Source organism: Narcine bancroftii, chromosome 14 (genome assembly GCF_036971445.1).
Source record: "Narcine bancroftii isolate sNarBan1 chromosome 14, sNarBan1.hap1, whole genome shotgun sequence".
Classification (NCBI taxonomy): Eukaryota; Metazoa; Chordata; class Chondrichthyes; order Torpediniformes; family Narcinidae; genus Narcine; species Narcine bancroftii.
In genome coordinates this window covers 42,948,415-42,974,595 of record NC_091482.1, presented here as the reverse complement: position 1 = coordinate 42,974,595, position 26,181 = coordinate 42,948,415, and the positions used below count along the sequence as shown (strand labels likewise).

The window sequence follows — 26,181 nt, the reverse complement described above, 5'->3', positions numbered from 1 at the left end:
GAGTGCAAGAGCCGCACACTGAAGCCAGTGGGCTTGCTGAGAGCATGCCTGCTGCTGTTCACTCCTCTCTTCCAATCAGGAGTGCCAAAGACATGCACTGAAGCAGTTAAACTGTCCAGGGCACTGAGGAACAACCTGTCAGTGTGTTCACCTGGCAGCTCCAGCTAAAAGGCAAGAGAGTGAGCTGCTCTGTTTGCGGGAGCCAACACTGCTGATCTGACAGTAGATTTTACTCTCTGATCCCCAGAGTGTGTGTCCGACCTGTGCTTTTCCAGTCCCCTTTTGAGAAGAGGACTTTGTAGGATAAAAATCACTTGATATAGCCCAAGGTGGGGTTTTGGTGGAAAAGACTTTGTGTGACAGAGGGTCACCTGGTGCAGCCCCAAAAAGGGCTTCGGGGGTGCAGACTTCATGTTAGTGACCAGAAGGTCACTGTGAGAAACTCCCTTGTGAGAAAACTGAAGGTAGTCGTTACCAAACAGAAACGAAGGAAAGTTTTCTGTATTCACCTGCTAAGGTTGTAAGTCTGCTCAGTGACGTCATCTCTCTCCACATTCAACTCAAAGACCTGTGCACAAATGAACTAAGACATTAAAGCCTGGAGACCAGATTCTGTGGACTGCTCTTTTGACTGACTTGGGGTTTTGTTTTGGGAATTTATTTTGGGGCATTTGTGCTTAGATTGTAATAGTTTGAGGTTTTTTTTCACATACACACTATAAATATCCATTGTTAGTATATAGTTGCCATAAAGGCTTATGTTTGGGTGTTGAGTTTATTGAGACAATTATATTATTGACAATTATTAATAAATTTTGAGTTAAACTTAACCCATCTGCTTATGCATCTTTCAATTACTGCTGGTGAGGCACAACAATTGCAAAAAGATGCCAATTAAGAATGTAAGAGCATAAGAAATCAGAGTAGGCAGGGTTCATGTGTCCCATAGAACCTGCTGCACCATTTAATAAGATCATGGCTGATCTCGTTGTGGACTCAGCTCCACCTACCTGCCCGTTCCTTATAACCCTTTTCTCTCATTATTTAAAAACTGATCTGCTTCTTAAATAAATCCAATGAAGCAGCCTCAATGAATAGAAAAAGGGCCTGAGGCTTAAAATGCTCTTTATGCATTTTTGTTTAGCATCAATAACCTTAAATTTACATTTTCATATCTTGTGGGGATGAGTGATCTGAAGATAGATTGAGATTTAATACATTATCACAGTCAACACTCAGTGAATACAAGCGGGATTAATGTGGATGGGCGCTGGATGGTTATTGCCATCAGTGGGCTTCTCTGGTTTCTGAACATCAGTGGTGAGTTCAGTGAGAATGACAGGTCAAAGTGCATGTAAATTGGTTCCAATAGTACACCCATTTCACAGCTTGTCCATTCCAAGCAACTCTCTAATCCAGGCCAATCCCTTCAGAGTTAACACACTCATCTGAATAAACTTTCACTTCACAAAAACAAGTTTATTTTATCAAAAGGAATGTAATTAATTTATTTCATTCTTTATCCTTAAGTATCACACTAGGATATGCTCTCCCGACTGTATGAGCTCTCAGTTGCTGAGCTCTGAGTGTGCATCTGAGTGAGCAGATGTAATCTGGCCAGACCTGCTGTGGGTACCAGAAGTCTGGCACAAAAACAGGTCAGACAACCCAACAGGACCACGCTTTGTTTCACTTATCCAGAAGGTTCTGTGGATTTTTATACAGCCAAAATGTGAAGACTTTCAGCTCCTTGTTGCAATTGATGAACCTTTCTGCGATATCCTCCCAAATTAAGGGAAATGTTGCTGAGAACTCCTGATTTATCAGACCAGAGTGCAAGTTTTCAAAGTCTATCATTATGGCAGAGTCAACAATTGGGAAGACCCTCAACTTTGATGCAGGTTTGCATTTTGTTTGGAAAATCACTCTTGCTATTTAGCATCCCATTGACTGGAAAGTCCTAGGGTAAGACAACAATAGAGGCCTGAAGCTTAAGATATACCAGTAGAAGGTATTAAAACAAAAGTCAGTCTCTGTCTTAAAAGCATTTACACCCTTCTCCTGAACTACTCAAAAGTGTCTCAGCAGATAGAATGTGCTCACATCGTAAATATGGAACCTTAACCTGAAGGACTGAGGCCTGAAATGTTGACTGTCTTATTGCTTTCCATTGATGCTGAGTCTCTCCAACACTTTTGTGTACTGCATTCAATGGACCATTTGTCCACACTCATTTCTGAAATAAATTTGGCAACTGAGTCTCAATAAAGGTTCCCGACCCAAAATTTTGAATGACCATTTCTACTCGTGCAAGAGCTACACCAGTACCCACTAAGTTCCTCCTTCTTCTCGCCCTTTCCTCAGGATTCCACTTCTGCAGCTTCTCTGTTTCGTGAAGCAATTGTAACTATTGACATATTCAAATACATGCAGTATTCTTTGTTCTTAACAGTGTAAAATCTCGAGGATTTTGCCAGGAAAGAGTCTTCCATAAGGTGCCCTATTGAATGTCTGTTTGACCATTTACATCGACACTTCTGGCTCTGTACAGTTCAATCACAATCACAAAAGTCAATATCTACTAACATTCTCCCTGTCTGGCAGATGCTATTCAATACATGTGCTATCTCTTACTGTGGACATATATTTTCAGCTAGCAGGAATAAGTACATGATTGATAGATGAGGTACTCACAAGATATAACTCACAAAGGGAATAAAGTAGACTCCAAATTGGATCAATGAAGTTAGAAACTTTGGGATTAAATGCAAACTAAATTTAAGGATCTTTCACTCTGCTTGGCAGGACAGTGATAGGAAGAACTCATTTTCTTAACAATAATTTGGTCATTGCACCAAAGGTAAAATAATGTCACCTGACTGTTTCTTTGGAAATTGTACTTCAATTCTTGCATGAATTTGCTACTGAACTTTGGTTAACACATTACAGCTCTATACAGGCTTTCAGTCCACCATGTGGTACCCACCTATGGAAATCTAATCCACAATAATCCAAGAAGGTGAAACATAAATTTACAGATGCAGTGATTGTAGTAAAAGCACAAAAACTCTGGAGGAAAACAGCAAATTTCAAAGTGCCCATTGGAGGCAAAGATATATAACAAATGTTTGGGGCCTGAGCCCTTAATCAAGGCATGACCAAAAATCAGGCAGGACCCTGAATAAAATCTGGGGGAGAAGGGAAGAAAGGGCAGGGGGAGGTGCACAGGCCCACAAGCAAAAGGTGATCATTGGACATGGAGAGGAGGATGGGAGAGGAAAGTGAGAGTTGATTGGGGGAGAGAGGTGGTTCTGTCAATGCAGAGCTGGGGGAAAGGAGACAGAGGAAAAGGGAAAAAGAAAGAATGAGACAGAGCTAGAGGAATGGATACATAGGGATATCTTCTATTATCGGATCTTAAACAGACATCTTCTGGTGTTTACTAATGTCACCACAGGAAAAAGGTGCTGGCTGTCCACCTTATCTAAGCTCCTCAAAATCTTATACATCTCTATTGAGTCATCTTTCATCTTTTGTTGCTTCAAAAAGAAAAGCTCTAGGTCTGAAAACCTTGCTTTTTATGATATGTACTCCAGTGAACATCCTGGTGAATGTTTTCCACATTTCTCCTGTAATGAGGTGACCAAAACTGCAATGTTCCAAGTGTGGCCTAACCAGAGCTTTATAGAGCTTCAACATTACCTCATGACCCTTAAACTCAATCCTCGACCGATGAAGGCTAACACACCACATGCCCTCTTAACTACCCTATCAATTTACGTGGCAACCTTGAGGGATCTATGGACCTCTATGGATCTCTGGATATCAGATGCAACGAAGGGGGTCTTCAAGCATCAACTCTCAGATTATGGTTTGATTTTGCCATTCACCAGCTTCTTTTTGTCATTTAACCTTCCTTTTTCCATTGGCTCTCTACCTTCTGAAACAATTTGCTTTTTAGAATTTTCCATTTTTAATGAAGACATTTCTAATGAAGTAAAAATTCTGCTTCATTTTCAATATATACCACTGAGTATTTCCAACATTTTCTGTTTATATGTTACATTTGCTATTTAGAGGCATGCAAAATAATTGATGGTTGAAAAATAAAAAACTGGGTTCACGTAAAAACATACCTTAATTTTAATTTAAACTTATTAACTTGATCTCAGCCAAGTTCAAAATTAAAAAAAACCAATATTTTTAGATGTAATATTTGCTTTAACATGTGAGTCAATTTAAGAAGACCTGGAAGGTTTAATTAGATTTAAATTTATTTAGTACTGTCTTGTTTAAAAGGAGAAAAAGAACTAAATTAATTTCACTTCGGCAGGAATTTGTCAGCTGGAAATTGTCACCATGTTTCTACAGGTTTTATGGTGGGATAATCAAAAATATGCTGAGGATGAACTGAAAAAATATGAAGTCACATCTTACAGCCATGAAAATGCTGAAAGCTTTGAGGGATATTAATGAAATTCTGACTGCAATAACAAAGTAAAATGAAAATTCAAGTGTAACAAACAAATGTGGAAGTGAATTACAAGATTGTAATGTGATAGATCACGTTCGAATGTATTCCAAACTATTAAAACAGTTAATAGACAACAAAATATCATAAGGGACTGAGGATATGGATGAGTTTGCTGAACATAAACAATATGATCAGATTTCAAGAGGAAAAACACAAAAGAATCATTTCATCAATACATCCAATAAAGCAACGTGCACCTGAAGATGAAGAATGTGAGGCATATAACCATCAATTGATGTTAATTCCAACTCAGAGGCATACCTCCATCACGTGAGTATGGAATCATCAAACTGAACAAAATGGGGGAAGTACAAGGCGATGTAGAGCAGAGACACTGGCCCTTCAGCTTAAATCATTCGTGCCAGGCTCCATGAACCTAATTTCTCTGCATTGAGCTGGTGCCCTTCCCATCCAAATGCCTTTGAAATATTGTAACTGTACAACCATCATTTTCTGTGAACAAACTTTCCCCGCAGATTTCCTTTAAATTTCTCCCCACTCGCCTTTACCGATGTCAACTAGTTTAAGATTTCCCCAGCCTAACAAAAGGATGCTGGCTCTCTGTCCTATTCCATCCATGCCTCCAGGAAATTTGTAAAACTCTATAAGATCACTCCTCTGCTTCCTGTGTTCCAACGACAAACGACCCTTATAACTGTAGTCCTCCATTCCAGGAAACACCCTGGTAAATCTCTTTGTAATGTGACTGATTGCACTCAGCAACAAGTGAGGAGTATAAACACAGTTTTAATAGCTTTCAATCAGTGGCCAGTTGATACAATAGTCCTCAGGTGAATCTGAGATAAGGCGGGAAAACCAGGGTTTATATTGGGATAGGTGAGGGTGAGGGTGGAGCCAGGGGAAGAGCCATCCATCTGAACAATACATAGCCAGTGAATTCCAGTTCACTGTATTCACCCCTTTCTTCAGAAATGAGCCCGTGGGTGAAAAATAGAGACCATTCATTCAAACAAAAACTTAGTACTTTACAAATATTTACAAGTTAAGTCTGTCGGGGGGGGGGGGTGCTCTGGTAATTCTGGTTGAGTGCCACAGTACTGGAGCACTTTGGGCTTCCAGAACTTCCTGGACCCCCTGTGGTACAGGGTCAGTGTGTCTCGAGGGCTCCGGCTCAGGTCATGGGGTGAATGGTCCACTTCCTGACCAGTATCCTCCAGGATCCTGAGTTGGGTACTCGGTTATGCCTGGCTCATTTGAGGCATCGGATCCTCAGTTCCAGTGGGTGCCAGGTCTCTGATTGAGACGGTGTCCTCTCTGCCACATAGGCATACATTGGGTTGGCATGCAGCAGGAGCACCTTCTTGGTCAGGGGGTCTGTCTCGCTCCTCCTCACGTGCTTTCTCAGCAGGCCTGGCCCTGGCACCATTAGCCAAGCCGGGAGAGTAGTCCCAGACATGGATTTCCTCTGGAACGTAAACATTAAGATTATGAGGAGTTGTGTTGGTCGCCATGCAGAGGAGCGACCTTATGGAGTGGAGTGCCATGGGTAGGACTTCTTGCCAGCATGAGTCTGGAAGGCCTTTGGACCGGAGAACCAATTTCATGGCCTTCCATACAGTCTTATTCTCTTTTTCAACTTGTCTGCTCCCCTGTGGATTGTAGCTAGTCATCCTGCTTGAGGCAATGCCCCTTACAAGCAGGTACTGGTGTAGCTCTTCGCTCGAGAGGCTTCGGTGGGCAGAGGCTCACTTAGTGGTGTTGGAGTTGATGTAAGGGAAGGACAGGGAATGGCAACTGAGACATGACCCTCTTGCAGAATGTGAATAGTCAAGGAAGCCTATCCTTGACCACTTCATCTGTGAGGTGTATTCAACTGCAGCTGCTTACAGATAATGTTAGGGAATTGGAGCAATTCTGGATCATTCGGGAGGCTGAGGGGGTGATATACAGGAGTTACAGGGATGCAATCATAACTAAGAGACGGGAGAAAGGCAGCTAGGTGACAGTCAGAGAGGGAAAGGGAATAGGCAGGGTACCCCAGTGGCCATTCCTCTCAACAACAAGCATACACCTTTGGATACTGCTAGGGGGATGACCGATCTGGGCCAGGCAGATGCCAGACCAATAGCACTGCGGTCAGCTCTGAGCCTCAGAAGGGAAGGATGGTCAGGTAGAGGGTAGTCACATGGGACTCAAAAGTCAGGGAAACAGACAGGATATTCTGCAGTTGCTAAAGAGACTCTAGGATAGTGTGTTGCCTCCCGTGTGCTCAGGTCCAGGATGTCACTGAGCAGGTTCAGAATAATCTTCAAGGGGATTGTGAGCAGCCAGTTGTGGTGCATATTGGTACCAATGACATAGACAGGAGTAGGGTAGAGATCTTTTAGAAGTAAGTTTAGGGAGTTAGGAAAGAGGCTGATGAGCAGGATCTCCAAGGTGGTCATCCCAGGATGACTTCTGGTGCCATGAGCTCGGGAAGATGCTGCAGACACATGTGTGGCTGAAGAGATGGTGCAGGAGGCAGGGTTTCAAGTTCTTAGATCATTGGAATCTTTTCTGGGGATGGGGTGACCTGTATAAATGGGGTTGCACCTGAACTAGAGAGGAACCAATATCCTGGCAGGGAGGTTTGCTAATGCTGTGGGGGGGGGGGGGGGGGGGGGAGGGGTGTGTGGTTTAACTAGATTCAATAGGGGGGTGGGAACCAAAGTGAAGAGACCCAAGATGAGTAGCAATTCCACATGGACACAAAGTAAAAAAAATGGACAAATAAAGGACAAAAAGTTTTGTATTTAAATGCACACAGCACAAAAAATAGAGTGGATAACCTTGCAGTAAAGCTATGTTGGTAGCAACCTCCTTTGAAGAAGACCGCAGAGCCCACCTCACTGACAAAAGACAAAGGAGGAAAAACCCAACACCCAACCCCAACCCACCAATTTTCCCCTGCAACCACTGCAACCATGTCTGCCTGTCCCGCATCGGACTTGTCAGCCACAAACGAGCCTGCAGCTGACGTGGACATTACCCCTCCATAAATCTTCGTCCGCGAAGCCAAGCCAAAGAAAGAAAAGAAGAAGAAGAAGAAAGCTACACATTGGCAGGTATGATGTTGTGGCCATCACGGAATCTTGGCTAAAGAATGGATATCATTAGGAGCTGAATATCCAAGGATACACAGTGTATCAAAAGAGGGCGTGGCTCTGTTGGTAAGGAACAACATTAAATCATTAGAAGAGAAGTCAGAAGATATAGAACATCCCACTTTAAGTCTTCCCTCTGCCATTGGTGCTCTGTGATTAGGAAGGGATTGCTTAAGGTGGGATGTGGGTAGAAAGAAAAGTTTGAAAACCACTGTTTTAATTGCACCTAATTGACTCGTTATGTGCACGGTTTCATCACTCCAAAGGAAATGGGACATTGACAATTTTTCTCAAGCAAAATATTTCAGTAACAATTGGGTCAGGAGCAGTGATTCTCAACCTTCCCTTCCTACCCACATACCATCTTAAATAATCGCTTATTAATCACAGAGCACTTAAGGCATTGAGATTTCTTAAAGTGGGATGTGAGTGGAAGAAAAAGGTTGAGAACCACTGATATAGAAGCATTGTGGGTTGCTAAGAAATTGGAAGGCTAAAAAGACACTATTGGCAGCTATATACAGACCTCCAAACAGTTCCCGGGATGAGGACAACAAATTACAATATCAAATATAAAAGGTGTGACAGAAGGGCAATGTTATGATAGTCATTGGGAATTTTAACATGCAGGTAGATTGGGGATACCAGCTTGGGCCTCTCTCTCTCTCTCTCTCTCTCTCTCTCTCTCCCCATATATATATATATATATAATATATATATATCTAAAATAAATGTGCATGTATTTATTATTTTAATAAAATCAAATATTTTCTTAGTTGCATACTTCACATTTCCAATCATCAGAGATTTGCAAAAAGATTTGGAAAGGCCATCAGTTCAAGGAGCACGGAGAGGAGGGTGGGGGGGGGGTGGGTTGGGGGGGGGAATGGCATCTCAGCGCTGAGCACTGTGGCGTCCTAGCCTATGGGATCCTGGAAACAATAAATGTTGGTGCAGCCGCAAGAATCCAATGGGGGACAAAAGCAAGCATAGACTGGGTCAAACATGAACCTCTCTTCAGAGGACGAGCCCTTCACACAGGAGGCCAAATGTAAGGAATCTAGATGTGATTTTGGTAAAATTCAGCAGAAAAAAAATCCTTCCACTTCTGCTTCAGTTTCCTTCAAATAAAAACTGTTTCTGTTCTCCTTCCTCATGTATTGTTGCAGCTCCTGTAGATACCATCCCAGTGTACATCCCTCTGTTCATCAGGTTAACGTACATGGTGTCAAACACATTTGTTTTTTTTATCCTTTCTGACAATGACCTCTCATTTCCCCCTTATTATCCACCTGCCTGGTCATGCAGCATGAGCAGTATTCGTAGTTGACTATCATCTGTCCCTGAAATGGCCAAAGTATGTCAGTTGAAGAATAGTTAATGCTGGTCTTCCCTGTGAGCTTCCTACTGCACCCTCCCAACACATTAATGAATGTGTGTCCACGTCACATTTCAATAAACATGTACACATTAGCCGTGTATCAAACAAACTTATTGATGTGTCCCAGAAAGAGCCAGCAATGAAGCTCCACATACCTAAATTATACCAGACATCCATCTCACTGCTCAGTGTCCGAACTTCAATGATTGTTTGTCCTAGAAAGTCGTCTGATTCTTTTTTGAAATGCTGTTTAACTCGAGACTTGATGTCATCATCTTCATCCCAGACTCGAACCTTTATTCTATCGGTGGAATTATGGCATTCACTATTCATAAATTAAAAAGAAATATAAGATGACAGTTCAGTAGTGATGGCCACTTTGCCAAATAACTTATTTTAATTAAATTTAGAAAATTTGCTGTATTGACTGAGCACCATTCACAACAATTCACTGCATTATTAATAAAATAAATATGAGAGAAAAGTACTTGTATTAACAGCCTTGTTCCCCATGTTTAGCTGCAATTTGCAGTCTGGAAACATATATTTCTTCAACAATTCCTTGAGACTGAGACAAATGAGATGTCAAGAGAATTGTTGCTGCTGGCAGAGTCTAAGCTAAGGAAGTCGTAAGACTTGGAGATTCATTGGGACCAGAATTCATTTAATACCATTAATGGTTGGGCTTATTGTTCTCTGCAAAGAGGCTGAAGATGACCTTTTAAAATTAATTAGGCAAAGTTAAAGCATTCTACTTCTTTCACATTCTCTCAATTGATGAGAGCAGGGAATAACAAGTTAGAAAAGGAAGAACAGAACAAACAGATTGGATACGGGTGTCTAAAAAAAGGAAAATGAATGGTTAATTTTAGAAGGGCAGCATGGTTAACATAGTGGTTAGTGCAACGCTGTTCCAGTGCCAGTGAGCAAGATGGGGATTCAAATCCAGCGCTGTCTTCTCAGGAGTTTGTGCCTGTGTGGGTATTCCCCGGGGGACCCCGCTTCCTTCCACCCCTCGAAACGCACTGGAGGTTGTAGGTCAATTGGGTGTATTTGAGCATCACGGGCTCGTGGGCCAAATGCGCCTGTTACCGTGCTGTATGTCTAAGCAAAAAGAAATTTCAAAAAAATTGCAAATCGAGATGAAGCAATCTGTTGAGTGTCTGTAGTTATACAGAATTTATTAAACCATTAATAAATTCCAGCTATAAATCATTTCAACTAAAGTTTGCTCAGTTTACAAAGAAGTTTATTTGATTTCTTTTAGTGGGCTGTAATATCACAAGTCCACAAGATAAAGGAACCGAAGTAGGCCATTTGCCCATCGAGTCTGCTCCACAACTCTACCCTGAGCTAAACCGTTCTCACATCTAGTTCCAAATTCTGGCTTTTTCCCCATATCCCTTGATACCCTGACTAATTAGATACCTATCAATCTCCTCCTCAAATTACCCCAATGAATGGGCCTCCACAGCTGTATGTGGCAACGAATTCCACAAATCCATGACTCTCTGGCTAAAGATATTTCTCCTCATCTCTGTTTTAAATTGGCAACTTCTAATTCTAAGACTAAGCCCTTTTGTCCTGGATTCACCCACCAAGGGAAACATCTTATTCACATCTACTTTGTCCAATCCTTTCAGCATTCAAAATGTTTCTATGGGATCCCCTCTCATTATGAATACAGTCCAAGAGCCGCTAAATGTTCCTCGTATGTTAGCTCTTGCATTCCAGGGATCATCCTGGTAAATCTTCTCTGTACTCTCTCCAACATCATTATATCCTTTCTAAGATAAGTGGCCCAAAACTGCACACAGTTCTCCAAATGAGGACTCCCCAGTGCCCCATAGAGCCTCATCAACACCCCTTTACTCTTATACACTATTCCTCTTGAAATGAACTCCAACATAGCATTCACTTTCTTTACTGCCGATCCAACCTGCTGGTTAACCTTTAGCATATCCTGCACGAGGACTCCCAGGTCCATTTGCACTTCTGAATTTTGAATTTTTTCCCCCATCTAAATGCCTGTTTATTTCCTCTTCCAAAATGTGCAACCGTACATTCCTCAACATGGTATCTCATCTGCTATTTTTTTGCCCACTCTCCTAAACTGTCTAAGTCTCTCTGCAACCTTTTGGTTTCTTCAACGCTTCCTACTCCACCACCTACCTTGGTGTCATCTGCAAACTTTGCCAGAAAACCATTCAATCCATAATCTAAATCATCAATATACATTGTAAAAAGAAGTGGCCCCAACACCGATCCCTGCAGAACACCACTAGTAACTGGCAACCAACCAGAACAGGATCCCTTCATTCCTACCCTTTGCTTCCTGCCTATCAGCCAATGCTCCACCCAATCTAATATCTTTCCTGTAATTCCATGGGTTTTATCTTATTAAAGCAGCCTCTTATGCAGCACCTTATCAAAGGCCTTTTGAAAATACAAATGCACATCATCTACAGCCTCTCCCTTGTCTCCCTACATGAGATTTCCTCAAATAATTCCATTAGTTTTCACTGTTGTTTCATTACAACACAACTTGAGTCACTTCCAAAACTCTGGAAATTCTATGTATTCACATGCAGTGCTGGGATTTAATTTTAATGCAATCACAACCTCAGCCAAGTGTCATCTTTTGAAAGAGCCTCATTGAATATTGAGGTTCAGTGAGATTACTATTGTTTTATCTGCAATATTGAATCATTATCCATCTTTACAATGAGAAAATGAAGAAGTCTCACTGGACAACAGTAGTATTGAATGTGCAGGAGGATTGGACTGGGTTTCCATTTGTAGCGTGTTCCTATTTTTCAGTTCATTTTCATTTGTGTGGGACTGCCACTTTAAGAGAACCCTACGGGTTTTTGAAAGTGACTGTGGAGTGGCAGAAGGCTGAAGACAGCATGTTCTAAATTTGGATACATTTGCAGTCTGAGGAGAGAAGCCTGGAAATCCCAGGTTCAGAGAAGAAGCAGTGCACAGCTTTGCTCAGGAACTATTTTAAGGAGACAACATAGGAGTAAACAGCTCTCTGAAGAAGAAATTCTGTGCTAGGCTGGTTATAGACTATCTGTTTGATTTCCTCATGTTTGTTATAGAGGAATGAGAAGACCACTCCGTGACCAAAAGAGTGGAGGACACTTTTGTTCGATTGATCAATGAAAAGGGTTCTACTTCCAGAAGAAATACTGTGCTTGGATGTTGACTAGAGAGAGAGTCACTTGGGTTTGGCTGACCCATGAAAGGGGTTCTGGAAACTTTGTGAGCATCACTTGTTTGTGTCCCCTGTGCCAAAGAAGAGGGGAGTTTTGATTGGCACCTGTCTAAAAAGGACATTTAGTTGGAAGCACTTCAACAAGGATTTCGTGAGTTAATCAACATTCTGTCACCCCCCAGTCTCTCTCATCCACTTCATGAACCACTAATTTCAGGATAACGCCAGCATGTCATATCCACCTAAGGTAGTGGTTCTCAACATTTTTCTTTCCACTCACCTACCACTTTAAGTAATCCCTATGCCATACGTGCTCTGTGATTAGTAAGGGATTGCTTAAGGTGGTAGGTGAGGGGGAAAAAAGGTTGAAAACCACTGCTCTAGACCCAGTTGTTACTGAAATATTTTGCTTGAGAAAAATTGTCATTGGCCCATTTCTTTTAGAGTTATGAAACTGTGCACATAATGAGTCAATTAGGTACGATTAAAACAGTGGTTTTCAAACTTATTCTTTCCACTCACCTACCACCCCTTACTAATCACAGAGTCCCTATGGCATAGGGAATACCTAAAATGGCATATGTGTGGAATACTTGTGCTACAATGGGACCTACTAAAAATACTTGAAATATAGATGTACACAATTTGTTCAGTATGTTAAAAATGAGATAAATTAGCTTTTTCAAACATTCTTCAAAAATGTACAATTGTATAATTACATGATAGGAGCATTAACATTGATATGTACTTAATAATGGACCAGAGTTTGAAGACATTATCAAAGAAAAGCGAGCAGCACTCTCCATTATAACCGAATTAACTGGACTGGAAGCATTTCAATCCCTACATCAACAGTTCAAGAAGCTTTCAGAGATGATCAACAGAGCAAAGAAAGCAATCACACCAAACCCAACAAAGAGCGCAGAACATTTAGGACTAAATGACTAAATGACAATCAAGACTAAATGATTTTTAAAAAATTGATAGAAGTATTATTACAATTGAAGAATTTGTTTGGCTTTACAAGTTTTAATTTCACAAATGCAGTGCCTCATTTCTCCAAGAGGTGAATGTCCTGGAATATGTTCAGTAAATGTGTCAAAAATATGTGAAGCACTGTTCCCCAATGTCATTCTACTTGCTTCAGTGAAATGAACTTAAAGGTGCAAGGGGCAAATGGGTGTTGGAGACTTCATGCCCAGAGGAGCAGGTTAACAGGTCATTGTCATCTTGATGAAGGGTCCTGACTCGAAACGTTATCTATTTCTAACCATGGAGTCATCCAACCTGCTGAGTTCCTCCTGACAGACAAATAACAAAATGAAATTGATGGCCCTTTATCTCAAAGGAGCTGCAATTCAAACGTGAAGAGAAGTTGGTTTTGTATGAATCTTTGGTCAGATCAAATCTGGAATACAGTGACTAATTCTGGACACCATATCTCAAGGTAATGTTTTAATTTTGTTAAGGATATATGTTAAGTAAAGTCAATGCACACACTGAGATTTTCAGGAGCTTGGAAGACAGTGAGAAGGGAGTTTGATTTGATCAAACTGTCTAAAATTATAGAGCAATTTGACAGGGAAGCTAGTGATTATCCATTTTTATTGACAAGTTGTTTATAGAATATAGAACGTTCCAGTGCAGTACAGGCCCTACATCCCATGATGCTGTGCTGACCCATAGAAACCGATTCAACAACAAACTAATTTTTCTCCACCTCACACCCATAACCTTCTATTTCTCTTTTATCCATGTACCTAAGAGTCTTTTCAATGCTCCTTTTGTACCAGCACCCCAGGTAATGCATTCCAATGGATCAGACTGTTTGGAAGGCATCACCCAAGGGGGTTAGCAGGCTTACAATGGTTTCCAGGCTATCTGTAACATAACATAAATCCTTGATCACTGTCTCAGTTTTAATTCTCTTCAATTTCATTTCAGCTGTAATCTGATGGCAGATTGCTGAACTCTCCTCGATGCAGTAGTTACAGGAGCTGCTGCACTCACTGCAGCAGTTGGAGATCATCAGTCTCTATACGTACCTGCAGTGTGGCAGAATTTAATTCTCCCAATGTTTTCTCAAGTCCATGTATTTTACATGAACCAAGATTGAAGTTAAAAAGTGAGAAATCTATTCTGCAGTAAACCCCAATCCTAAAAATATAGAAACTCAGTAGGTCAGACAGTGTAATTTTTGCAGCAAAGCTAACGATACATACAGAGGTGCTTTGGGGGCCTGTCTACATTTTGTTTCTACCTTGATGAAGAGCTCAAGCCCGAAACATTTGTTAACTATCTTATCTTTACTATACAAAGTTCACTGTTTGACCAGCTGAATTTCTCCTGCATTGTGTTTTTACTTCAACCACAGTGTCTGTAGACTTTTGTGTTTTACTTCTTCCTAAAACATGGAAATGGGAGGCCATTCTGCCCCTTGAGCCTGCACCAGCCTGAATTAAGACCAGGCCTGATATGCTTACCTCATCCATTTGTGTGCCTCTGTCATAACATTAATTCCCTTCCTAACTAAAAATCTTATTAAAAAATCTTTCAAATTTCAAAAGTTAGATAAATCAATGTCTCAAACTTAAAATATTAAGCAGAAGAATGTTCACAAATGCTCTCACCATCAATCCAACTATATTATGAAAGAAAATATGCAGCTGCTAAATTTTTTTAAGTGTGGTCTTTTGCAAATATAAGTTCCAATAAATTGCTGTCTGCCAAACAGCCTTTGTACTGACAGCAGTAAATGATTAGTTTGCGGTACATCACCAATACAGCTGGTCTTTATTCTGAGCATCTATTTTATGAAGGAGAGGCACCCGTCCACATGGATGGCACAGAGGTGCAGAGAGTCAGAAGATTCCACAATTCCTGGGATATTTCAGACCTCTCTGGAACCATCACAATGAGGCAACCATGGATAAGGCACACAAATGTCTCGACTTTCCAGGGAGGTCGAGGAGGTTTGGCATGTCGTCAAACACTATCTAATAACTTCTACAGGTGCTCTGTGTGAAATATACTGACTGGTTTGGGAAGTTGAGTATACAAGGATGCAGAAGGCTGTAGATGGTAACAAACCCATCCATTGCAGACATCGATATGAGGCACTGCTTCAAGAAGGAGGTTAACATTATAAAGGCCCCCATCATCCTGGTCACAAACTCTTTCTCACTGGTACCTTCGGGTAGAAGGTACAGAAGTCTGAAGACAAACAGCTCCAGATTCAAGGACAGTTTCTTTCCAGGGGTGTGGCCATGCTGAGGACCTAGACAGACGAAGGTTGGAAGAGTTCTCTGTGAAGATTGATTTAAAGACCGGTCTTAAAGTCATCAAAATAGTTTTTTGCGTTAAAAACAAAGGATTGATAGGTAAGAAGAACGATCCAGAAAAATAAAACTGAAGAAGCTCAAAAGTCACGAGATCGTCAACAGAAAGTCCACAAGGGAATGGTGAAGGTGCAGCCTTGATATTGGTACAAACCTAAGGAAATAGGGGATCGACACAGGATTTCCAAAAAATGATAGAATCTATGGAGGATCTGAGTGAATGATCCTCCAAGGTGGAAAATGTGCGAAGAGAGATGGTGATTGAAAACCTGAATATTTGGGTGGGCCAGGATGAAAACAATTAAAAACCCTGGAGGAGAATGCAAAGAAGCGGAAAGCAGATGAACAGCTGCTGTTGGACAAAATCGACCACGTGGAAAATTTCAGCAGAAGAAATAATGTCCGAATTGTCGGGCTGAGAGAGGGGACTGAGGGGAAAGTCCCGGTGAACTTCTTTGAGGAGTGGATTCCACAAGTGCTGGGAGTGGAAAGGTTCAAGAAAAAAACTACTTATAGAGAGAATTCATCAGACTCTTGGCCCCAGAGTTGTCCAGGAAGAACATAAAATCAATTTACACATGCTACTATACTTATCAGACCCGACTGAGTCTTTGACCAAACTACGGACTACACTGGAAAAATATGGGAGTTTTCAGGATATAAGATCAATTTGGAAAAAGGTGAAATTATGCCAATAACAAATTCTGACTATGAAAGATACCAAAAATGAAGTCGGTTTAAATGGAAAATGGATGGAATTAAAATAATGGTAGATAATAATCTACAAAATTTATGAAAACGTAACTATCTTCCCTTGATTGGAATGATAGAGGAGGATGTACAAAGATGGAGAGACCTGTCTATTTCGTTAATTGGAAGGGTTAATTGTGTGAAAATGAAAGTGATGCTAAGACTCCAATCCCTCTTTCAATCATTACTTAATGATCATATAAGACAATTTCTTTGGAATTACAAAGTGCCTAGGATCGCTATGGAAAAATTGACATTGGTTGGGAGGATTAAGATTATCAGATTTTAAAAAAGATTATTTAGCAGCCCAGGCAAGGTTCCTCTCATCCTTTTTTGAAGAAAGGAATTCTCCTTCATGGATCCAAAAGGGACTACATACTTTGAGAGAGAGTACAGTAAAGGATTTCATTTATAAATGGAACGTCAAGTTAATAACTAAAAAAACAGACAACTCCATTCCAATACATTTGGCTTGAGATTAATGACAGTATTGGAAAAAAGTGGGGATATCACCAAAATGAACTATTGCCCATGAAGTTGGGCAATAGAATTTTAAATATTTCGCATGAGAAAAGAATTAAATATATTGAAGACTGCTATGAAGAAGGGCTACTTATGTCCTTTGAACAATTAAAACAGAAATATAATCTGTCAAAGGGAACCTATTTCTTTCTTCAGTTGAGGTTCTTCTTGCAAGAGAGATGGGGTCCTACAATGGCCCCCGTCCTCAAGTAACGAAGTGGAGGGGATCCTTCGACTGAGAAATGCACCTAAATTTATAACTAGGATGTATTCTGGTCTCCAAGGCGAAAGTGTTAAACCAGGCCTACAAAGGTTGAGAGAAAGGTGGAAGTTGGATCTAGGTATTACAATACCAGAGGAATGCTGGTCTGACTGGTGCATGGACAATATGACATTAATGATTAATGCGAGATATGGATTGGTTTAATATAATTTTTTACATCAATTATATCTCACATCACAAAAATTACATAAATCAAAATGTGAAAAACCCGAAATGTGCTTTAGATGTGGCATCGACATTGGAACCTTTATAGGTTCCTTTACCTACATGGTTGTGTGTGAAGGTAAGACCATTCTAGCATGATATCGCTGAAACACTAAAAAGAATAACAGGAGTGACCTTCATATACAACCCAGAGCAATACCTTCTGGGCAACCTTATGTGAGCGAACTGACTAAATTTTAAATCTGTTTTATTAAGGTAGCCTTGGCTGTGGCCAGAAAGTCTATATCAATTACTTGGAAGTCCAATTCTCCTCTACTTATTGCTTGATGGGCCAGGGACATATACCCATGGAGAAAATCACAAAACTTTAAAAAATAAATATGACACTTTCATTAAGATATGGCAACTATACTTAGATTATGTAGGGGTCAAATTGTAAACCTGACCCTTCAAGGTATGTAAAGATGTGATATCGCAGGAAAAAGAATTATGAACAAAATTAGAGCTCTGGCGGTAAAAAAAGTTATATTCTTATATTGGGGGATGGGGGAGGGAAAAAGGGGGGAAATTTTTCTGTTTTCTTTTGTTTGTAAACATTTAAAATATTTCAAATATATAGAAGTTTAAAGACTGTATGAATATATTTATGAAAAAAAAGAAAAATAAAGTATTTAAAAAAAGAACAGTTTCTTTCCAATGATTATCAGACTCTTGAACCCTTATTGCACTAATCATGGACTGCTTTGACACCACTAAAATATTATTTGCAAAATTACTTTGTGAAAGCGAAGGACGCTGATGGTTTTGGTCAAGGAGGGAGGGTGAGGGTGACAGAGAAAGAGAGTGAAAGAGAAAAAGAGGTTTTAGAGAGGGAGAGAGAGAAAGAGAGACAAAGATTAAAAGGGAGAGAGAGGGAGAAAAGATAGAAAATGTTCAGCAAATTAATCCAACCCAAATGTGAAATCTGCAAGTGTTCAGCAGATAAAAGGCATGGGTTTTTATATTGGAACACAGGAATAAAAACTTGCAATCAACTACATTACTCAACAGTAGTAAGTGCTTATTTATCTTTTTTTTGTTCTATGTGTGAACCTAAAGGAACCTTAGCCAAGGAATTCTTTTGGATAACATAATCTTAACATTTGTAATACAAGTTGGCTTTCTGGAAAAGCATTTGTAAAACAAATATCAGAGATCCGATGCTCGATCACAGACATCATTTTCCTTCCTGTGAGTCTGATGAGTTAAAACATCAAGTTGGTGAATGTGAGCAGGCACCTACCTGCTTTTTGTTCATACCTTGACGAAGGGCTCAGGCCTGAAACATTGGTTATAAGGCAGGCAAAAGTTTGTGCATCGCGACAACAATCTTAAATCTTGTGCAAAAATCTTGTGTTTTGGGGTCTGAAGTAGACTGAAGGAATTGTGTGCTCTCTATACCTTGTGAAAGTGATGCCACAATACTGTTAGCGTGCATTGAGCTGTGCATAAACCATTCTGATTACAAGTGGAACAGCTGGTAAATAGCGATTTACGAGAGTTACAATCAGTAAATCCAGCAAAGCACAAACAAATGCATATCCCAGGCTGACCTACATTGGTCAGGGGATGTAGGTTCAGATATCTGATCCCAGCTAAAGTCAGCACAGCTCGTAATCTCAGTGCGCACGCCAAGCTACTTTGAGCAGGAAGTCAGAAGAAGGTAATCCTGTTTTATTTCCCTTACAGAGTAACTGAAAGTGATTCAAACTAGATAGGCCAAGGTTAAAATGACACTTGTTTGGTCCCAAAAATGAAAGACCAGAATAACAAATGATGGAGAAAACTATGAAGTGCTCTTGATTTATCTGGTTATGTTCCAAATAATTAACAATATGGCTGGCTCCATAGGAAGGAATGGGCCTCATCTGCAGGGTGTGTGCAGCTGCGGCTCCTCCCAGACCATGTGGGTTGGTTGGAGTCACTGAGGAGCAGGCAGTAGTCAGGCAGGGTGATTACTCGGAAGCTTCAGGCAGATGGACACTGACCGGTGGGAGAGGCAGGCAGATCGTGCAGGAAACCTCCCAACCCCCTCCCCACGGCTATCCCCCTCTCAAACAAGTACCTTGGATACTGTTGTTGGGGGTGATAGCCTCTCAGCGGGAAAGAGCAGCAGCAGCCAGACCCAGTGGTACCCCCAGTGTCTGTGCTGTAAGACAAGGCAGAACGAGGCGAGCAATCATGAGAAGGGAACCTTTAGTCATGGAGCACAGCTGGGTGGTTCTGTGGTGTGACTGAGACTGCAGGATGTTGTACAGCCCCAAGAGTGGGCTTGGGGCACTCTGAAAGGGGAGGGTGAGTAGCCAAAGATCATGGTGCCATAGGGAGGCAGAATTATTCCCATTGAGGGGCCCAGCCTGAAACATCAACTGCCTTTTACTGCATGACCTGCTGAGTTTCTCCAGCCCTTTTGTATTCTGCACCACACCCCAGAATCTTAAGGAGCTACATAAAGAATTAAAGGACAGGATTTCAAGGAATACAAAGATAGCACAATAAATGGAGACTGGTGCAGGCATGAGGGCTTCAGATTCTTGGACCATTGGGTGCTTTCCAGGGAAGATGGGACCTGTAAAAGAGGGATGGGTTTCAACTGAACTGGAGGGGGACCAATATCTGAGCAGAGAGTTGAGCCAGGATGACTCTCTAGTCTAGCAGGGGTCTAGGACCTAAAGCTTCAGGACAGCGGGTGAGCAAGCTGTTAATTTAGATGTTTAGGTGAGCAAGTTCAGTAGACAGGACAAGTACAGGTACACCGAGGAGTGTGGTATGTCTGACAGACTTCATTGTATTTATTTTAATGTAAGAAGACTAACAGGAGTGTGAACTCAGGGCGTGAGTAGACCCATGGGACTGGGATATTATAGCCATAAAGAAACTGGGCTGATAGAATGCAACACCCAGGGTGCAGATGCTAGATGAAGAGGGTGAGTACTTTGCATCAGTATTTACCAAGCAGAAGGACATGGACAGTGACTGGGAGCATCTTGTGGGTTGGGCATTTTGAGGTCAAGAAAGTGGTGGTTCTGGGTCTTATAGACCTGGGCCTGATAGAATATAATCCAGGTTATTGAAAGAGGCAAGTCTATAGATTGCTGGACTTTCTTGAAGATATTTGTATTATCATTGGTGACAGGAAAGTTCCCAGGGGACAGGAGATAGAAATAAAGATAATCCAGTAGCCAGTGAGCCTTATAGCAGGGAACTAACAGAGCAGATTCTTAGTGATAGGATTTATGCACACTTGGAAAGGCATGGTCAGGTTAAGGACAGTCAACATGATTTGTGTGAAATGTCTTACAAACTGAATGAGTTTTTTTTAGGAGTTGACAAAGGTGGTTGATGAGGGGAGGGCAGTTAATACTGTCTTCATAAACTTGAGCATGGCATTTTCTTATTTTAACTCTAAAAAGTATTTATAATTCAGTAGAAGCCGATTCCACCCACTGTAACCTTGTGCTGCCCAATTACTCCCTGTCAGGGAGATTTTGGAGGGTGGGAGGAAACCACTGGTCATGGGGAGAATGTACAAACAGTGCCAGATTCGAACCCAGGTCGTTGGTGCTGCAACAGTGTCGTGCTAACCACTACAGTAACCGAGCCACATCTTCGTGGTAGGCTGATCCAGAAAGTAATTGATAGTCTAGATGTGAAATTGGCTGGCCCATTGAAGACAAAGAGCGAATTGGGGTTAGTCTGGCTGGTGTTTTGTGACAAGTGGCATTACACAGGGATCGGTGTTGGGACCACTGTTGGTGATTTATACATGTGACATGGATGAAAAGTAGGTGGGTGGACTTGTAAGTTTGCAGATGACCCTGCGATTGGTGGAATTGTCCATAGTATAGAGGGATCTCAAAGAACACTGAAGGATATAGATCAGCTACAGATATGGGCACAGGAATGGCAGATGGAGTTTAATCCGGACAAGTGTGAAGTGCTACACTTTGGGAGGGCAAATGTAAGGGAACCTTTACAGTTAATAGCAGTCCTCTTAAAAGCATTGATGTGCAGAGAGGTTGGGGGTCCAGGCCCATAGTTGATTGAAAGTGGTCAGGGTGGTAAAAAAAGAATAAGGCATTGATGGCATCATTGGGTGGTCCATTGAACACGTTACAACTGCGCAAAACTTAAGTTAAGCCACACTTGGAATACTGTGTGCATATCTGGTCACGCATTACAGAAAGGATGTGAAGGGTTTGGAAAGGGGTTAGGAAAGTTTACCAGAATGTGAAGTATAAGAAACGGTTGAACATATCATGACCTTAAATAGGCCATTCAGCCCATCGAGTCTTCCCTGCTATTTAATCATGCACTGATCCATTTTCCCACTTAGTCCCACTCTCCAGCCTTCTCCCATAACCTTTGATGCCCTCTCTAATTCAGAACCTATCAAAGAAGCCTAATACGTCTGAGATTGATCTCAGAGGCTAAGCAGGCTCAGGCCTGGTCAATACTTGGAGAGGAGACCACCTGGGAACACCAGGTGCTGTAAGTTTCTATGAGGGGCGCTGGACAAAGTGGCGACTCTCTGTCTGCCTTACATGTATGTTGCATTTTAAATGTATTATTATGTGATAATAATGGAACCTTTACCTTAGCTCTCCCTTAAATACACCCAATAACCTGTCATAAACAACTGCGTGTGGCAACAAATTCCACAGATTCATCACCTTCTGGCGAAAAAATTATCTCTGTATCTCTGTTCTAAGTGGAAGCTCTTCAGTCCTGAACTTGTGCCCTCTTGCTCTTAACCGCAACTCTCTGGCCATGGGAAAGCAGCTTTCTACATCTCCCTGCTTTATTGGATCTGGAGCAATAGGAGCTGAAGGGTGACCCGTCAGAGATTCATGAAATGATGAGAGGCAGTAGAAGGGTGGACAAATCTTTTTCCAGAGTAAAAGCATGGGGGGGGCATTTCAATGGAGATGTGGCGGGCAGGTTTTTGTACATGGAGTAGAGTGCTGCTTGGAATGGGCTGTCAGTCGTGGTGGAATGATGCATGTACGATTGTAGAGTTTAAGGTGCTTCAAGATGGACAGATAAATATGCAGGCATTCGAGGGATTCATATTACGTGCAAGTTTCTAACTTTTAATACAAATTGGGCATCATGTTCAGTGAGTCGAAGGGCCTGTCCTGTTCTGTGATCTAAGCAGGCAAACTGGGAAGGAGGGTCTCGCTCTGGAAACAAAGGATGGTGGGCAACACAGCCTTTTTGACTGGCCCTTTAACTGCTTGTCATTTAATACCAATAAATCAATTATCATCATAATCTGAGAATGAAGGTATAAACATGGGCACAAACATGGCACATGCACATATGCTCACATATTCACACACATGGTCACAACATGCTTACACACACACACACACACACACACACACACACACACACACACACACACACACACACACACACACACACACACAAAGAACACCATCATCATTCAAAGTTTTGAAACAAAAATGGTTTTGGACTCAGCCACAGTTTTGGGACAACTGTGAAGTGTTGATGATGCACTTCCTTCAGGCGAAGGAACCTATTCTTTGCCTAGTAAGAACACGTGCGTTATTATGAACAAATTTTCATCAATACCCTTTCTTTCACTTAAAAAATCATTTTATCACAGAGAAAGTGATTGAGACTGGTGACTTTGCATCAGCCAACTCAATGAAAGCATTTTCTTATGCCTTTATTTGCAATGTGAAATGATTAATGATGGTTGTTAGGTAGCTTTCACTTTCATCAGATCTTATTTTTCACTGGTAACCTGTGAAAGAAAGGACATTTACTGTGTGTGTAAAAAAAAAGGTATACACCTTTATCAAGTAAATTGTATCTTAGGAAAATCTTACTTTGATGCACACCAATTAAAATATGATCATTCACAATGTGATAGTACAGTTTGCGTAGTGGTTAGCATAACACTGTTACAGCGCCAGCATCGCCAGCATCTGGGGTTCGAATCTGCCACTGTCCGTAAGGAGTTTGTATGTTTTCCCCATGTAGGCCACTACCAGTATCCACAAAGACTAGGCTGAGGGAACCATAGGTTTTAATATACAGAAGAACCTTGCTGGCCCGGATCCAGGTATAGGAATGGCGAGAAGGGAGAGGTGGCTCGACCTTTATGGCCCAGGACCACGGGGGAGGAGTCATAGGGTATGAGTCATCAGTGGGTGGGCCAGCTCCATATATACAGTAGCCAATCATAACTATATACAATGGAGGAAACCTATCACCACACCTCATGTATGTGTGGGTTTGCTCCGGGTGCCCTGGTTTCTTCCCACCCTTCAAAATGAGTGTATTTGTGCGGCATGGACTTCTGGGCCAGAAGGACCTGTTACTGAGCTATATGCCTAAATTAAAAAAAAAGAAATTATAAACACTGAAAAATTAAAATCCAGTACTTACAAATGAAATGTTTCGTCCCAGTTCGGATTGAGATTCCCAAAAATGGTTTTGGTCCTCTTTTTGGTTTTACCCACTTGCACCGTGACATAAGGGTCACTCGAGCCAGTCTTGTCTTTCGCTTGTAGACCCTGAGCACAAAGAACTACACACACAATAACTTCAATCAGACTTGCAAAACATAAATGCAGCTAATGATACATCAGGACCTGTTCTAATCCTCACTAATGTCAACACAAAGGAGATATGAATGTTAGGTTATGTTCCCTGGTCCAGCATACTCTATGAGAAACACCACACAATAACTGCTTGAATCAGAGAGAAGATTGAGGCACTTGTAGGATTACTTCCTTCATCCCAACAGTTAAACATTGACGATGGCAATGCCTCTCCTCAAATTAGGTTCTATTTCAACTTAAGGAACTGAATTTTAGAATCTTGATACAAGTTAGGAACCCACAGGTTTTGTTTTATATCAGTATCATCAATCACAGGTTAGATGGTATCTTGGACTACAATCAATTACCCAACAATATTAGATATGGGTATTGCCTGCAAGACTATTTTTGTTCCGATTTCCCTTCTCAGTGCACTTGAACTTATTACTTGGCAAGGTAAAAAAATAAAAAGAATAGGAAGGCAGATCTGCACATCAAATCTCCTGGGATAAATTTCCTAAACCATATGGAATGGTGAATAAAACAAAAAGAAAATAGGCCAGGTTTAAGAGAAATCTAATTTGAAATTGCTAGACATCGTACTTGATGGATTGCATGTTAGATTCTGCAGAGAAATGCTATAAATTATACACGAGGTCAAAGTGCACTATAGAAAATGGAGTCAGGTCCGGGAGCTGAGATAGTAGATTGGGAGAGGCCGTTATTGGGTAAGTCCACATCTGACGCCAGCTGGTAAAATTTAAGGGCATGCGTGCTCGTGTGGAAGAAAGATAAAGATGACAAAGTTCAGTCAAAAGTTGAGTCAAAAAGGAAATGGAAGCATATGTCAGGCTGAGGAACCCAAATCAGACAGGGCCTTTGAGGAATATAAAGGAAGCAAGAAAGAAGTTACACCAGAATCAGAGTCTTGGTAGATTGGTTTCAAACTTGGTTCAGACACAGAACATAGAGGGCAGTGGCAGAGGGTGTTATTCGGAGTGGTGTTCTGTAGGGATCATTGCTCTCTTGTCTGTGATGTATACAAATGATTTAGATGAAAATCAGATGGGTTGTTCAATAAATTTGTAGCCCTCTAGTTACAAGCCCAGTAAATTAACCTCAATGTTTCTCCATTAACCACTCTACCAAAGTTTCATGTTTACAACACTTAAATTCCAATAATTTTGCCTGCTGGGGATATTTGTGTTGCCCCGGTGATTTTAGAGGGAGATCAGAAAACAGGGAGCAACTTTATAGGGAATGTGGGCAATGTGAAGATGGGGGAATAGGAAACAGGCCTGGAGAGTTTAGAGCTGGGTCCCCAAAGCTTTTAGACCATCGGTCCCTAAATGGAATCCCTAATCCCTCAAAGTGCCAAAGTCAAAAATAAAGAAGAAAACAAATACAGTTTCCATATGCAATGATGAGGGAAACTGACTGTCATGTGGATGATGTGCAGGCCTCCCAGCAAAGCCCCAAACTTTGTGCAACACCCCAATTGCTAACAATTGCTAACAACAAATCATAATAAAGGAGAAAAAAAAACCTTTGCTTCTGGCCAGGAAGATACCAAATGGATCTGAGTACAAGTCTTCAGCATGGGCAATGGTGGTTCCACTCTCGACATCGGGTGTGGTGCTATCTGCACTGAAGAAGTCGCCTTGGGACCCGGGCATGAGTGGGGACATTGGGCTCGCGGGCAGGAGTAGGGACGTCAGGTTCCCGGCAGCAGCGGGGAACTTAGACTCTACAGTTCTTTTGATCCCAAAAGTTCAATCGACCTCCCGACATTTATTGACCCCCTGGTATTTTTACCCATGGGTTGATATTGACCACTTTGGAGACCCTTAGTTTAGAGGGAGTGCCGGAACTATTCCCAGTGAGCCCAATACCCATTCAGCAGAGACTCCATGGTGTGGGACTGCATATTTAGTCGCTGGAGTCACCATGGATGTCATTTTCAACCTCTTGAAGATGGAGCTACATGCACTTTTCTGCCCAACGTAGAATGAGAAAGATGGGACAATTCACCTGCTGTACAATTTTGGAGGAACAGACATTTATGTAAATCATTTTTAATATTTCTAGCTCCTCCTAGATTATGGCTTTCTTTGTATTTTTTTTTACTGTTTTTATGTCTGCGTGTGCTCTCTGTATAATTTACACAATTTCTAATAATCTGCTGAGGTTCATGGAATTGCAATGAACATGGTCTTCTTTTCATGATGAGGTAACTTGAAATATAATGTGGAATATAATTTTCACAATTC

General features: G+C 41.3%; 1 protein-coding gene across 3 annotated transcripts in view; it reads right to left on the bottom strand.

Annotated features, from left to right (window-relative positions):
• The window catches only part of LOC138749470 (protein unc-13 homolog C-like), an 877,967-nt gene that overhangs the window by 305,360 nt on the left and 546,426 nt on the right, over positions 1–26,181 (bottom strand). For all 3 annotated transcript variants that reach the window (XM_069910841.1, XM_069910842.1, XM_069910843.1), the window contains 2 exons: positions 23,757–23,898; positions 9,175–9,344 (listed from right to left, as the gene is read on the bottom strand). In XM_069910841.1, coding sequence (XP_069766942.1) covers positions 9,175–9,344; positions 23,757–23,898 — 312 coding nt within the window. The remainder of the gene's footprint in view (positions 1–9,174; positions 9,345–23,756; positions 23,899–26,181) is intronic.